General features: G+C 44.7%; 6 protein-coding genes across 6 annotated transcripts; 3 read left to right on the top strand and 3 right to left on the bottom strand.

Annotated features, from left to right (window-relative positions):
* Nucleotides 1-945: 945 nt before the first annotated feature.
* On the bottom strand, nt 946-2,607 carry LALA0_S06e00210g (LALA0S06e00210g1_1; the record flags this gene model as incomplete). Its single annotated transcript, XM_022771680.1, has 1 exon — nt 946-2,607. One exon carries the CDS (start codon nt 2,605-2,607, stop codon nt 946-948), a length of 1,662 nt encoding a protein of 553 aa, XP_022628859.1.
* An 825-nt stretch (nt 2,608-3,432) lies between these two features.
* GTT1 (LALA0S06e00232g1_1) lies at nt 3,433-4,137 on the top strand (the record flags this gene model as incomplete). Its single annotated transcript, XM_022771681.1, has 1 exon — nt 3,433-4,137. One exon carries the CDS (start codon nt 3,433-3,435, stop codon nt 4,135-4,137), a length of 705 nt encoding a protein of 234 aa, XP_022628860.1.
* Nucleotides 4,138-5,958: 1,821 nt separating this feature from the next.
* On the top strand, nt 5,959-7,440 carry LALA0_S06e00254g (LALA0S06e00254g1_1; the record flags this gene model as incomplete). Its single annotated transcript, XM_022771682.1, has 1 exon — nt 5,959-7,440. The coding sequence occupies one exon, from the start codon at nt 5,959-5,961 to the stop codon at nt 7,438-7,440; it is 1,482 nt and encodes a 493-aa protein (XP_022628861.1).
* Nucleotides 7,441-9,057: 1,617 nt separating this feature from the next.
* Nucleotides 9,058-9,975, top strand: MIR1 (LALA0S06e00276g1_1; the record flags this gene model as incomplete). Its single annotated transcript, XM_022771683.1, has 1 exon — nt 9,058-9,975. One exon carries the CDS (start codon nt 9,058-9,060, stop codon nt 9,973-9,975), a length of 918 nt encoding a protein of 305 aa, XP_022628862.1.
* A 181-nt stretch (nt 9,976-10,156) lies between these two features.
* Nucleotides 10,157-10,971, bottom strand: YRA2 (LALA0S06e00298g1_1; the record flags this gene model as incomplete). Its single annotated transcript, XM_022771684.1, has 2 exons — nt 10,157-10,693; nt 10,930-10,971. The coding sequence occupies 2 exons, from the start codon at nt 10,969-10,971 to the stop codon at nt 10,157-10,159; spliced, it is 579 nt and encodes a 192-aa protein (XP_022628863.1).
* A 136-nt stretch (nt 10,972-11,107) lies between these two features.
* DOA1 (LALA0S06e00320g1_1) lies at nt 11,108-13,270 on the bottom strand (the record flags this gene model as incomplete). The annotated part of the gene is made up of 1 exon (XM_022771685.1): nt 11,108-13,270. One exon carries the CDS (start codon nt 13,268-13,270, stop codon nt 11,108-11,110), a length of 2,163 nt encoding a protein of 720 aa, XP_022628864.1.
* Nucleotides 13,271-14,389: the final 1,119 nt, after the last annotated feature.

A 14,389-nucleotide genomic window follows, 5' to 3' on the forward strand; every position in this document is an offset into this window, starting at 1 on the left:
TTTTATTCAATAAAGAAAATCCACTTCACTTCAGCTGCATTTACTGATCGCGTCGTACCATTATTCAATCTACTCTCACTTTAGTGCCAAGAACGGCTCTATAATGTTTTTCTGTCATAATTATTACCGTATTCCTCTGCAAGGTAATGAACCGTCGTAAAATTTTAATCCATACTGAATAGTGTCTAGTAGTAACCGGACAAGGGCCGGTTAACTCAGAACATTTCAGGATGCCATGACATTTTAGACGTTGTTTAGGTAGTAGGTGTTACGAGTTGCTGAGGCGTATGATTTAGAGTAAATGTAGTGTCGCATTTTCTTCGGTGCAAGGCTTGTTGATTGAGCCCAGAGAAATCAAGAGATGCCACACACTCTCTCTCAATATTTTCCATTTATGGTGAGCGGCCTTTTCGGAAACTGTCAGCAAGTGGAGCCGCGCACCTAATTTTAGGTAAGTAGCGTCTAGTAGTTACATCGACGCTCCCATTATGTAAAAAAATCCGTCTGCAGTGTCTCGTGCAGATGATCATGTAATTTGGGACCGGAGACATGCTGCTGGTAGAGGCATCTGCGTAAAATTCAGTGAGCTTTTGCAAGCGTAGGTCCAGCAAGGGATTCGATTAGAACGAAGACTGAATGGCCCTCTTACCGAGTAGTCCTCTCATGGTTGAAAGAGGGTGATCATGGCTACTGGAAAATCGGTACGGCAGGTAGACATGAAGCATTGAATAGCGTGCGAGTTCACAGCCATCGGCAAAAAAATGTGTCATGAAGGACTGTTCTTCCATGCCAGTTGAAGTTTTACATTTGTATGATAGTCTATACCTAATGACCATAATTGGTACCGGTATCACGCTTAGAACACCTTATATACGGATGCCATAAGACCTGCAACCTTTCACCTTATGATGAGGGTTGCTTTGGAGAACTGTCAGTAACAGCTCTTTAGGGCATCGTAGAAAGACAGCTCTCTACGATGGATGCTATGGCCAAACATTTTTCTTCTTCCAGACGTTTGCACACAATTTGAAGACAGACGGGCATTTTTCCGAACTTTTTAGCGTCATAGAAATCTTGCATCTTTTTGTCGCTAGCGTTTTTGGCTAAATGTGCTTGGTTTGGCTTATCTTTCATTTCGTCCACTTCTGTGATCGGTAGCACAACACAAGAGTAATCCAAAAGGTTGAACGGCATTGTGTAGTTTTCGCAACCGTGTTCGACCTCTCGATCATGGAAACCAGCCGACGGCCACACGGGACAGATTATTGAGTCAATCGGTTTCCCATCTGACGTTTGATTTGCTGTATCTCTCCAATGCTCCAAATATTGTTGCTTCAGCTTACGAATTTTGAGAGAAACCTCCCACCACTGCCTAACTGAAAGAGGTTTTCCCAAACCACCTTTTGCCAGGATATTGTTCCGCGCAAGTTGCATGTAATCAGAGACAGGCTCTTCGGATTCGTTGAGTATTTCCTCCACCTCATTGAAGAAATCAGCTCCATAGACTTGTTCGGCAACGTCAATAAGCTCCTCGCTATGGGGAAAGTTCCATTCGACAACCTCGTGGCCATGGTGTATCAACACTTTACGAGTTTCTTCCAAAGCGCGCAAAATTGGGGGATGCGGCAAAACCATTCCATCCCAGGTCATTATTCCAAATCTCAGCTTCTGGGTCTGTTGTCCGTCAAAATTCCTCCATGGGATGGGAACAACATCAGGATCATAGCGCCAGCTCTCGCAGTCAACAACAAGCTTTGTGAAAAGTTCCAAGTCTCTGAGAGAGGAACTCATGGGACCAATAACAGAAGAAATTAATTCTTGTCCTTCATAAGAATTCGTTACATCCATATACGGCACTCTACCGTGGGAAGGTCTGAGTCCGTACAAGCCTTGGAAGGCTGCTGGAATGCGAATGCTGCCACCGATATCAGTGCCGACACCTAAAGGAGATCCCTTGGCTGCAATCAAAGAGCCTTCTCCGCCTGAACTTCCCCCGCTAGAAAATGAAGTGTTCACTGCGTTTAGGGTTCGTCCGTGCAAAGTTGAGACAGTCTCGGATGCAAGCATAGCAGTCGGGACGGCTGTTTTTACGAAGAAAATCGCACCCTGCTCGTGTAACAATTTAGCTAGGAGTGACATTTTGTCGGCTTTCTGCCCCACCTTAGAAACATATCCAATTGTAGTCTCAATATTTGGCAAGTTTACCTGGTCCTTGAGTGAAAATGGAACGCCGTGCAAAGGACCTTTCAGTTTTCCCGTTGAAGCATAATAAGCATCTAGTTGTTTCGCTCTTTCAAGAGCCTCCTCAAAAAATATCTCGATGCAGCAATTGAGAATTTGATGTGCAAGGGCAGCTCTGTGACAGAATGCGTAGCATATCTGATAGCTTGTTAATTTTTTTGACGCTATATTTTCCACTAGTGCGGTGGCATCGAGAGAAGTGATGTTCACTTCATCTACAGGAAGTATACCATCGAGGTATTTGCACGCATTTTTGACATTCTTTTCTGCCATGTCTTGAATGATGTTCGGATGCATCCACTCATTTGGAATTCGCGACAGCGTCCTGGCTCGCTTTTCAGCGACGATGGTGGTCCAGTGTTGCATATGAGGGATATTGCTGTGTGACGAAGAGTAGATGGTCATCTCGAACACCTTCCAGCATTTCCAGTATATATATGGAAGGTCTTACTCTTAAATAGTCAGCTCTTGGCACCTTTAAAAGTTCTTGGAAATCTCATATGCCCCTAAACAGAAGTTTTCCAAGGTCTGACGATAAGTATTACTAAAACGACAGATAAGATGCAGCAAGACGCGCGGGGTTGACTATACGTAGCGGTAGACGTTTTGAATTCCAATCATGGGACGAGGGCTCCGAGACAATAGCTTGAGTGGCTTTCAAAAAGTTAAACGACATCAGACAATGCTTATTTTCGTCGGTCGACGAAACGTAATGCAGTAACGTAATGCGACAACAAGAAGAAGAGCTAAAAAGATTGGCAAATAAGCAAAGTTCTTTCAGAGTTCTCAACATAATCATACCATGGCATTGTAAAGGCCTTGAATGTCATGTTAGCATACCAATACTGTATCTACGCCTGCACTACATCATCGGTTTCCTCTAGACCACCAATTTGGAGGAGGGACTACTCTACCAATGGAAGAGACATAGATTACGAGTAATGAGAACGAACTGTCCCACAGATGTGTCACCGACTTCGAGCTCGATTGCGTAACTTAAAAGGGACCTTTGCAAATGCTGCGGTGGGGTAAACCCCGGCATGGCCGCAAGGTCGCACGTGAGCAGTTAGGGCCCTTTTCAAAGTCGTACGTTGATAAAGAATCCCTTCACAGTACTTAAGGACAGGGAAAGTAGTTTGCTAACTTTTAAGTAGCCAGTTCATTATAGTACACCTTGATCATTAAGCAAAAATGTCACTTCCTATAATCAGAGTTCATTGGTTGAACGAATCTAGAGCCTTCAGAGTATTGTGGCTCTTAGATCATCTGAACTTGGCCTACGAAATCATCCCATACAAGAGAGATGAGGGTTTCCGGGCTCCTGATGAGCTAAGGAAGGTACACCCACTGGGGAGAGCACCTATAATTACCATTGAAGATAAGACCACCAACAAGATTAAGACTCTTGCTGAATCAGGGTTCATTTTTCACCACATTTTGCAGAACTTCGACAAGTCCAACATATTGAATAATCCCAATCCTGATGCAAACGATCAGATCGAGTACTACCTTTACTATTCCGAAGGCTCCTTGCAACCTCCGCTCATGATCGAGTTTCTTCTATCCATGGTAAACAAGGCGCCTATCCCGTTCCCAATCTCGTGGGTGGCCAGAAAAGTGGCTGGTACGATAAGCGAGAAATACTCGCGCGGTGAAACCAAAAACCAACTAGACTTTGTCGACAGTGAAATATCCAAAAACAACGGCTACCTTGTGGATGGCAGGTTCAGCGGAGCAGATATTATGCTGTCTTTCCCATTAGAAATGGCGTTCCAGCGTGGGTTTGCTAACGCAGATCAATACCCTAATATCGACAAGTGGTTGAAAAAGATTAAGACGGAAAAATCTTATTCAGTTGCCAAACAGAAGGCTGTTGACCACGGCGGTAAATTTTAGCTTGTTATTTTTCAATAGTGTGTAGTGTGGGTAGCTTTAAGTCTAACCACAAGTAGTGCGAATTATGATTCTGTTAAGAAATTATTTGGTTGTCGTGGCTTCTGAATGGTTTGTATTTCGACAGTGATGACGAAATTCGGCTGTGCGGTGTAAAATGGATGAAAAACGATAATGTCAGGCTCGACTTATTCTTCAGTCAGCCGTTTTGAAGTTTCTAGAGGCCAGCCGATGCGTTCGGTTCGTATCACTCCAACGGCAGTATGTTGGCCAATGTGACGTCATTTTACGAACCTGTCCAAACGGTATCCTGTACTGCAGAGTGCGCTCACGATGTCTCTCAATAAATAATGATCGAGCCAACCAACCGAACTCTCGTTTTGCGGCAGGGGTGGCTTTACGTACATCTCGTTGTGTATTAAAAAGTAAGTATTTCGTGTTGCAACATTCTATCTTCCTCTCCCGAAGCACATATAATGGGACGTTCTGGTCTATCCTCATCGGGGAACTAAAACTCCTGATGCTTTTGGAATCGAAATCGTCACAGAGTGTCTCGGTGGTAATACGCGCGGAGCAGGGCAAACGGTAATATCCGAGGGACAGAAGCCTTAGCAAATACTCGTTTCCCGCACACGTACCAATGATGATCAGATCGTTTAAATAGTGAGTTTCTCTACTTACAGTAAAATACAGCCGTACTTTTCAGTAGTCAGGATGTGCATCGAAACAGGTTCCTGGATGGTGATATGCTTATAAGAGTTTGCTCCTCTGCTTATCCTCTGCTTATCTGGCGATGAATAGAAATCAAGCTTCTTCATACTTCATTTGCGGTTTCAATGTTCAGCGATGGTTAATCTCATGCCCAAGACAAAGTATCAAATAGTTTTTGAGCGTCCAAATCTCAAGCTACTGCACTCAGCGTCTACGAATATACCAACTTGGCGCCAAGCGAACTTTAGCCGCGGCTGAAAGAAGATGCAGGCCTTTGATTCCACTCACTGCTACTGGACGGTAGCTCCGATCAGGCTTTAGACGATCACGTGACAAATTTATCATATGTACCATGGGCTCTATCGACCAGTTATAGACAAACTGTCAGATAGGTGCCATAGAGCGACCGCTGTAACGGTTTCCTGAAGAGACATTATGACGTAGTCTGACTTTTGAGTGACTTCGGGTACTTACTATGGCATCGCAAGCACGCCATCCAATGCCCATGAAGTCATAGCAATTATTTCGATTGCAAAAGTATCGAATCCCGCACAGATCGCCATGCCAATGCCCTTCAGCTCAGGGACAGCCACCCCGTCGTCAAATGGGTTCATCACGGCTATTAGGTAAACATCTCAGACCCTCCGCACCTGTATACTTTTACGGCACCGAAAAAGCAAACAGTATTGACATATCACGCGATGTGGCAAGATTCCACCCAGTCATCGCATCTTGTGTCAAACAAGGAACCCGCATCTCTCGTATTCGCCACAACATTTATACAGCCCCGTACCCCCACATCTGGGCTTTCTGGGCTTTCCTAACTTTCACTGCCGTCACTATGTCTTCAACGTTGCCGTTACCACGTTAACATTGTGATGTTTTTCAAGTACCACAACACTGTGACAGGAAATATACGTTAAAGGGTCAGATGGCAGTGGTAATAGCTTTTCAAGACTCTTCACGGCCCTTCGATATAAAAAAGAATAGAGACTCCAAACCAGTTGTATTTGAATAGAACGAAATAATTTGTGGTTGTATCTTCTGCGTTTATGAAACTTTTCATCGGTCGGCGTTTCACTATTGCTACACAACATCCCAAGTTCCCTCAAGATGAGCACACCGGACATCGAAAGAACGGCGGGAGTCGAAAAACAACGCCAGTACAGCGACAGGCGTGATGCGGAGTCAGATGCAGCTTCGGAAAACATTGTGCTGACACCTGTGGCAAAGACAGCGTCTGCCAACTCGTCAGACTCGCTTCTGGGAGCTTTGCATAACGAAGAAGAGCACGACATCAAGTACAAGACGTGTTCTTGGCATCACACGACCGGACTTCTACTGTCTGAGTACATCGTTCTAGCCATCATGTCGTTTCCTTGGTCCTACTCGGTGCTGGGAATCGTACCTGGTATCATTTTGACGCTGTTTGTCGCAACAACCGTGCTATATACGGGTCTTACGATTATCGACTATTGCGAGAGGTTTCCACACTTGACGAGTGTGTGTGACATTGGTCAACACTTATTTTGGGGCAAAAGATGGGCATGGTACGCTACCCTGTTCTGTTTCTTGGCTAACAACACACTCATTCAAGGGTTGCATGTGCTGGTGGGTGCCAAGTATCTGAACACGATCACCAACCACTCGCTGTGCACAGTGGATTTTGGCGTGATCGTAGCGTGTATCGCATTTGTTGTTTCGATCCCCAGAACCTTCTCGTCACTATCGAAAGTTGCTTATTTCTCGGCCATCACGATGTTCATCGCTGTCATTTTAGCCATGATTTTCGCAGGCGTGCAAGATCACCCGGCGAAGTACGATGGGACGCCAGTGACGTTCCGGGCGTTCCCTAAAGAGGGCACCACGTTTGTCGATGGAATGGGTGCTTTTCTAAACATTGTTTACACATTCGTCGGCCAAATTACCTACCCACAGTTCATCTCCGAAATGAAGAGACCTGCGGAGTTCAGAAAGGTCTTGTACATTGTGACGTTTTTGGAAGTGATCATTTTCACACTTGCCGGCGTTATTATCTATGTCTACGTGGGTAACGAATACGTCACAGCACCAGCTTTCGGTTCTTTAACCAGAACTTACAAGATCATCTCGTTTTCGTTTGCAGTGCCTACGCTTATCTTCGCAGGGTCGTTGTACGCTAACGTATCAGCTCGTTTACTCTTCTTCACCTTCTTCAAGCGTTCCAAGCATTTGTACTCCCACACTCCTTTGGGCTGGGCCGCATGGGTCGGTATTCTACTCGTCACTTGGATTGTTGCCTTCATCATTGCCGAAGTGGTGCCTTTCTTTTCTGATCTTTTGTCTCTGATGTCATCGTTGTTCGACTGCTGGTTCGGATTTGTCTTTTGGGGTATGGCCTATTTCAAACTGAAAGAAGAGAAATACCACACGACAAAATACTTCAAGTCTTTAACTGCTGTTGAAAAAATTCATTTTTACATTGCCATCTTCCTTATCGGAACAGGTCTTTACATTTTGGGGCCTGGTCTCTACGCTGCAGTTCAAAGTATCATTTTGAACTATCAAGCCGATGCTTACGGAACTGTTTTCAGCTGTGCGTCTAATGCCAGTTGATTTCTCTACCGGCCTTAATTATAGAGTTCTTAATAGATTTCATACCATGACTTTTTAAACTTTCTAATCTTGTATTGGCATGGAGAAGCGACAGCCACGTATGGTTGCTACTGTTGACAGCATTCGAATCAACCTCGATTGTTGATCGAAACGACGAAGAAAACCACATCTATTGAAGTCCGCCAGTTTTTTTCTTGGTAGGATTGAAGTATTTTTCGTTCACGGCGCTTAGTACTCCGGGAAAAAGTCGTCTCCACGGACTTCTGCTCTCCGAACAAGGCCATAGAGGTCCGAGACAAGAATCCGGCAGCGGATGCTTGTGTTCCGACTGTGTTTGGCTCTGGTCCGAGACGGATGAATGCAGTCCGTGACGGGCGGCTGTAGTCCGGCGACGGACTAATGTGGGCCGTAGTAGGTCATTTGTATTCCGGTTTATATTAAGGACGAGACTGCTATGCTACAGCGTAGTTTGATGTATCCAGATGCCCTACAATGATGCTGGACTCAAAATAAGAATGTCTTTCGCCCCGTCGGGAGACTTTAGGCTTCCTCGCGCGCTCGACTGGAATTACATAATTGCACTATACAATTGCTACCGTTTTCCAAGCGATAGTAATGAAAGCATTCCATCCTATAGCTATCTTAGCCAAGCCGCCTGTGCAAGCGGGCAAACAAGAACCATACACTACATGAAGACCGATATACCGCTGAGAGGTTGGGTTTATCGTATTGTCATTAAACCTTATCGACACATCACGTGTCAATCATACCCTTGAAACGTAACTTCCATCTCAAGAGATTGTTCGCTTTACTGAGTGAGGTAACGTCGTGAGACGTCTTGCTTAACGTCAAATTCCTTACAGGCCCCTGAGACTATTGATCCCCAGAATTTGGTTTCACTTAATGCAAGTGACAGCGACACACTTAGTATAAAGTGATCTTCAGCATACCGCTGTCATTCGTCATTCTATTACCGAAAAGCCGTAAAGCGAGCTCCTTTCGAGAATCCAAAACATTTGATCTTTAACGCCCCATCTCGGACCTTACCATTTTCCTTTTCATTGCCGTCATCAAGAACCATTCTTCAAAACCGCTAATATCGCTAATAGCTTATATAGTGATCCTACCCACAAACGTCGTGCGTGTGCATCAAACTACATATAACTGCTCCCAGTTTCGTTGATTACGCTACCATAGACATTCCTCGAACAATCTCTAACGTACCCCAGATGGCCTTATCCATAATTAGCCGTCTCACTCCGGGTCGAACTTGCATTTACAAACACAATATTTCTTCTCGTCCCTAGGCAACTCATGCCAGTTGCCTCGTCAACCTGCCTTTCCCAGTGTGTCGTGTTCGTCGTTGCCCCCGATCAGCCAATCACAGTCGAGGATTCGAAGGCTTCAACACTGCGACAACTACATCAAATAGCGAGAAAAACTTTTTTATCCCTATCAACGAGTACTCTTTCTTTTATTAACAATTTTTCGTCGAATCAATTTCCACAGACCGTTGGTATATAAAGTCGTGAAAAATTAACTTTAAGTCCTGCGATCGAGCACTTCAAGTATACAAAACGAACTAGACGTTCACCATCCCCAGTTTTATTTATCTAGATGTCTGCTGCGATCCCTCAATACACTGTTTCTGACTACGCCAAGTTTGCCTTGGCTGGTGCCATTGGTTGTGGTGTTACCCACTCTGCCATGGTCCCTATCGATGTTGTGAAGACCAGAATCCAATTGGAACCAACTGTTTACAACAAAGGTATGGTCAGCTCTTTCAAGCAGATCATTTCCAGCGAGGGTGCTGGCGCTCTTTTGACCGGTTTCGGTCCTACCTTGTTGGGATACTCCCTACAAGGTTCTTTCAAATTCGGTGGTTACGAAGTGTTCAAGAAGCTTTTCATCGACACTTTGGGTTATGACCAGGCCGTCAACTACAAGAACTCCATCTACATCGGTTCTGCCGCCATTGCTGAGTTCTTCGCCGATATTGCCTTGTGTCCTTTGGAAGCCACCAGAATTAGATTGGTGTCTCAGCCAAACTTCTCCAACGGTCTTGTCGGTGGTTTCTCTAGAATTATGAAGGAAGAAGGTCTAAGCTCTTTCTACAACGGTTTCACTCCTATCTTGTTCAAGCAGATTCCATACAACATTGCCAAATTCTTGGTCTACGAACGTGCTGCCGAAGTCTACTTTGGCCTCGCAGGTCCAAAGGAGGGCTTGAGCACCTCTGCAACCACAGGTTTGAACTTGCTCTCTGGTTTGACCGCTGGTTTGGCCGCTGCCATTGTTTCCCAGCCAGCTGACACTTTGTTGTCGAAGGTCAACAAGGCAAAGAAGGCTCCTGGTCAATCCACTATCGGCTTGTTGGGTCAGCTAGCCAAGGAACTAGGTTTCGTCGGTTCTTTCGCCGGTCTGCCAACTCGTTTGGTCATGGTCGGTACCTTGACCTCTTTGCAGTTCGGTATCTACGGCTCATTGAAGAAGTCGCTAGGTTGCGCTCCAGCTATCGAAATCGCTAGCAAATAATTGCCCCAATAGCGATCACCAGGTATTATCATGGATCACCTGGAATGAAAAACAACCGTGTACTCTAAATTATGTGATGAACCGCCCCATGTGCACCTACTAGTATAGATAAGATGAATATATTCGAATAATGTCATGAACATACAACTTTCTTAAGTAGATCTAAATTTCTACTATCTATTCAGTCTCTCATATAGGCATCAAGCTCGTTGTCTAATTGCTCCGCGGTTGGCTTTTCGGTTGGTCCTCTGCGACCACCACGCTCGCCACGTTTTCCCCCGTGGCCTTTCTTCTGCACACGACGGTTTTGACGACTTTTAAGCTCGTAGATTTCTACAGAAACTTTCGAACCATTTATTTCCCTGTCGGCAAAGGCTTTAGCCACCTCTTCCAATTGAGTTGGATCTTCAAACTCAAAAATCCCTGTCCGGCTTTCAGGATGGTCATAAAAGTTTGCGTAGATCGGTGCGGCTACTTCTTTTACCAAATCTTCCACCACAAAGTCGGAAACGTCTAATGGAATTTGCGTAATGCGAAGTCTTTTTTTCGGCTTTGCAATAGAGCTGTTGATGTCTTCATCGTTATATAGCCGGGCTGATTTTGAATATGAACGGGGGTCTAAATCTCTTCTGGAAGCCTCTCTAGATTCACTGGCATCGCGTCCGATTCGCGAAGCCAATCCATTTCTCAAATCACGACGACGATATTTCTCAAAAAGCTGTTAATACATTTAAAACTTATCACCCTTAGAAAGAAACACATTAAAAATCAACCACATACTGTCGTTTTCCTGGTAGTGGACTAAGGTTATCCGGGCTTCATTGTTAGTATTGTAAACGAAACAAACTTGTTGCTAACTTAACCTTTGAATGTTCACCGAATTGAATCCTACTATTTTGAAGGAAGGTGAGGCGGCATCAGTCCCTTCACGGTTGGATAGATACAATTACGTACATTATCACCAATTATACTGTTGAGGTCATCGTCGATGGACATCGCTGTTGTAGTCCGCTTTACAAGCCTTGATGAAATGAAATTCTGGTAACCTGAGTGTGTAATTTATATTGATATTATTTAGATTGACGATTTTCCATCTGTAGCTGTGGAAACCTATCAACTAGAATACACTTACTCAGGCTATGTTCAAATCGTTCAGTATCTGGTCAAATCGAGAAAGATGACCGTAGTTGTTTTTGACCAATTTGACCCATTTCACGGATGAAGCGAATTGTAGAAGTGTAGTCTCTACTGTAGCCAAATTACCATATGCGACAAGAGCACGATATGCAGCTTCTTCAGAATTCTGCACTATTTCTGATGGCCCATATTTGTTGTTCAGCGCATCGGCTATGGTGGGAAGAACATCCACTTTCTGGTCTTTCAGAATCATAACACTGTAATTCAGAAGCAAAGTAGTGACAGCGATAGCCAGATTTCCCGTCTTGGCGGTCTGTGCGCGGTCTGCATCAATAGTCTGAAAAACCGATTCGTATACAGAAGCTTTTGATAAGAGATCGGTACCCCATTCAGTGTTCTTAAAGGCGTTAGCCAGGGCTCTAATCGTGAGCATTTCTAACTGCAAATTCGAAGAACCCAAACCTTCTTCCACGAAGTCGCTGATGTCATCAGCTTGCGGTAGACGATTGACAATCAAGCGCAGTATGTCGTACGCAGGTGTTTTATTCTCCCAATTTGAGCGGATTATTGAAGCCTGGGCGAGAAGCAATTCTGCGCTGTCATTAAGGTTGTGCAAACCGGCTCCCAGAGCAGCTAAATCTTCATCGTCGAATGTTTTTTCCTTTTCGTTGAGTTTGGCGATGGCCCCAAAGATAGCGTCTGCGCTGTAAGAGCTTATGTCCAGATATGTCGTGACGGGGAGTACGACCATGTTGGTATTGGTTGGTGCATGATTCTGTGCCTGGCTATCAGCATTCGGCTGAGTCGACGCATCCTGTTGCTGAAGATCAACACCACCCGTGTTCGTGATCAAGAAGCGAACGACTTCCTCTCTGTAGCTTGCCGGTAGATCATACCTTGCGAGAAAGTCGTCTGCAGCTTGATAAGCATTATCATTCGCGTTGAAGGGCAATTTCAAAGGCGGAGCACCTTCCTCAACATCGACGTCGAACACATAGTCGTACATCTTCCCATCAAACTCCTTCTTTTGATCATTTCCAACCGAGCCTACCAAATCGCCTACCTTCGCCCACTTGCCGCTGGAAAATTGGTGGGCCTCATTTACGCCAGAAGCGCTCTTCACCACGACGACTTGGCCTTCTTTCCCAGGTTTTTGCAAAACGTCCAGTGACGAGAGCTTCGATTCGTCGAATCCAGCCGCTTGGGAACTAATCGCTGTTTCTTCTATCTCTTTGGCAAATACATCAAGCTCTTTTTGACTCGCCACACGACTCGGATCGCTAGAGAAAATGCGCACTACACTGTCACTGCTACCCACAACAATATCGCCATTGTCCAATATGTCTAAATCCCACACAGAGACCGCCGGAATGCGTATCACCTGTTTGATAGCCCCATCTGGACCCCAGACTCGCACAGAGCGATCTTCACCGCAACTGACTATATCGCCGTTAGGTGCATATTTCACACAGTACACAAAACTTTCATGACCCGTCAAAGTGCGAAGTGTATGTCCTTCCATGTCGTTAATCTTGATGGTCCCATCGTTTGAGCAACTGACGAACCCATCACCTGCGGGGTTTATATCTAGATGTCTTATCACATCTGAATGAATCTTATCGAAAGTTTTAACCACTTTTTCGCCATGCCACAGCTTAATGGTTTGGTCTGCCGAAGCGGTCAAATATTGGCCAACTTGAGGTAGCATTTTTACGTCCCAAACAGAAGCCTTATGGCCTTTGAGCTCGTGCTTGATAGCGCCCTGAAACCAAACGCGAGCCGTGGAATCCCAGCTACCACTCAAAATATATCCCTGAGTACTATTAAGCACACATACGTTGGCTAAATGACCTACAAGAACATATGCAGGTTCGGATGTCAATTCGCCGAAACTTGGTACCACGCTGTTGATTAAAGTGTTTTGGCCGCCGCAAAAGAGAAGCTGACTGTAAACATCGTAACAAAGACTGTTCAAAAACTTATCTGACTGATACGCAATGTCGGCTTGCCAAATGCCCTCTAATTGTTTTTGCCAGACCCTTACGGTACCATCTCGAGAACAACTTGCAATTTTGTTGGAATCGATGGCCACTACACCCTTAACATCTTGCTCGTGGGCTGAAAGAACTGCACTGAGTTGAAAAATGCTGTTGGACATACCGATTACAGTATTGAAAGGTGCTGTGGAAGAAGAATCGGTGGTGGGTTGGTGAGAGGCAGAGCTGGAGAGTTGGAATAATGTCAGATGGTAAATCTAAAGGATGGATATTCGTGCAGGGCGATCTATGATGACATAAGCTGACATAGCTTATGCTCACGTGACTTAAATCTGTTAGAAAGACAATGGAAGTCAACTGACACCACGACATATAAATAAAAAGTGACTAAGTGCATTTGGACTACGACAGGTTTTACTTGGTGATTCCTGTCATGTAGTTCTCATTGCCTGAGCATCTGTCGAAAAGTTTTGGTTTAGCCAAACGATGTTGAGCTGTTTATATCGTTTCATATACTAGTATTTGATAAGCATTTGAGATGTTTCTCTGGTATTCAAAGAAGAAGCTCGCGGCGCACAAAGTACAAGTGACAAAATCTGAATCGACCAATCAGCTCTAAGCTTTTGAATGGTGTTTCGTTTTGACCCGGTGACTCCATTTAGAAACTACACATTATGCGCCGCCGCACCTTCTCTTTTGGTTTTTGGAGCTGTTTCGTCAACGCTGTTGCTGTCATCACGCACGTGATGCGCTCATTTTCCACACAATCGGCATTTGGATCAGCGTAGCTTTGTGATTTGTACAGCGAAAGTTTGCTGAAACGCCCACAGCATATTCTGCCTCTACAAGACGGGAGCTGTGTCGCCTGTGATATGACAGTGCATTTCGCAAACACAAGACAATTTTACCAAAGCATGGGAAAATAACACTACGCAAAAGTGAACCATCTGCAAATCTCAGCTTAAACTGTCCATCTGTATGGTCAAATCACGAATGCGCGTCTTCTCTCTTGACATTCAACCAGTTTTAGATCCCCTTTGACTAACCTAAATCACGTGACTACAAAACTGGCATCATTTTACACGCAGAATATCGCCTTAACGTGACCTCGACATCTATTTTCACCTCAATAAAGTCACGCGACCTACTGTCACCAGTTTTTTCTCCCCTTCTTTCCGACTTTCTCCGAAGATAGGGACCAGAAACCCATACACCAAGAAGATGTTAGCCAAGCCTCTACAGTGATCTCAACTATATTCATTCATTCAGCTTTGAAATTA

Source organism: Lachancea lanzarotensis, scaffold LALA0S06 (genome assembly GCF_000938715.1).
Source record: "Lachancea lanzarotensis genome assembly LALA0, scaffold LALA0S06, whole genome shotgun sequence".
NCBI classification, from domain to species: domain Eukaryota; kingdom Fungi; phylum Ascomycota; class Saccharomycetes; order Saccharomycetales; family Saccharomycetaceae; genus Lachancea; species Lachancea lanzarotensis.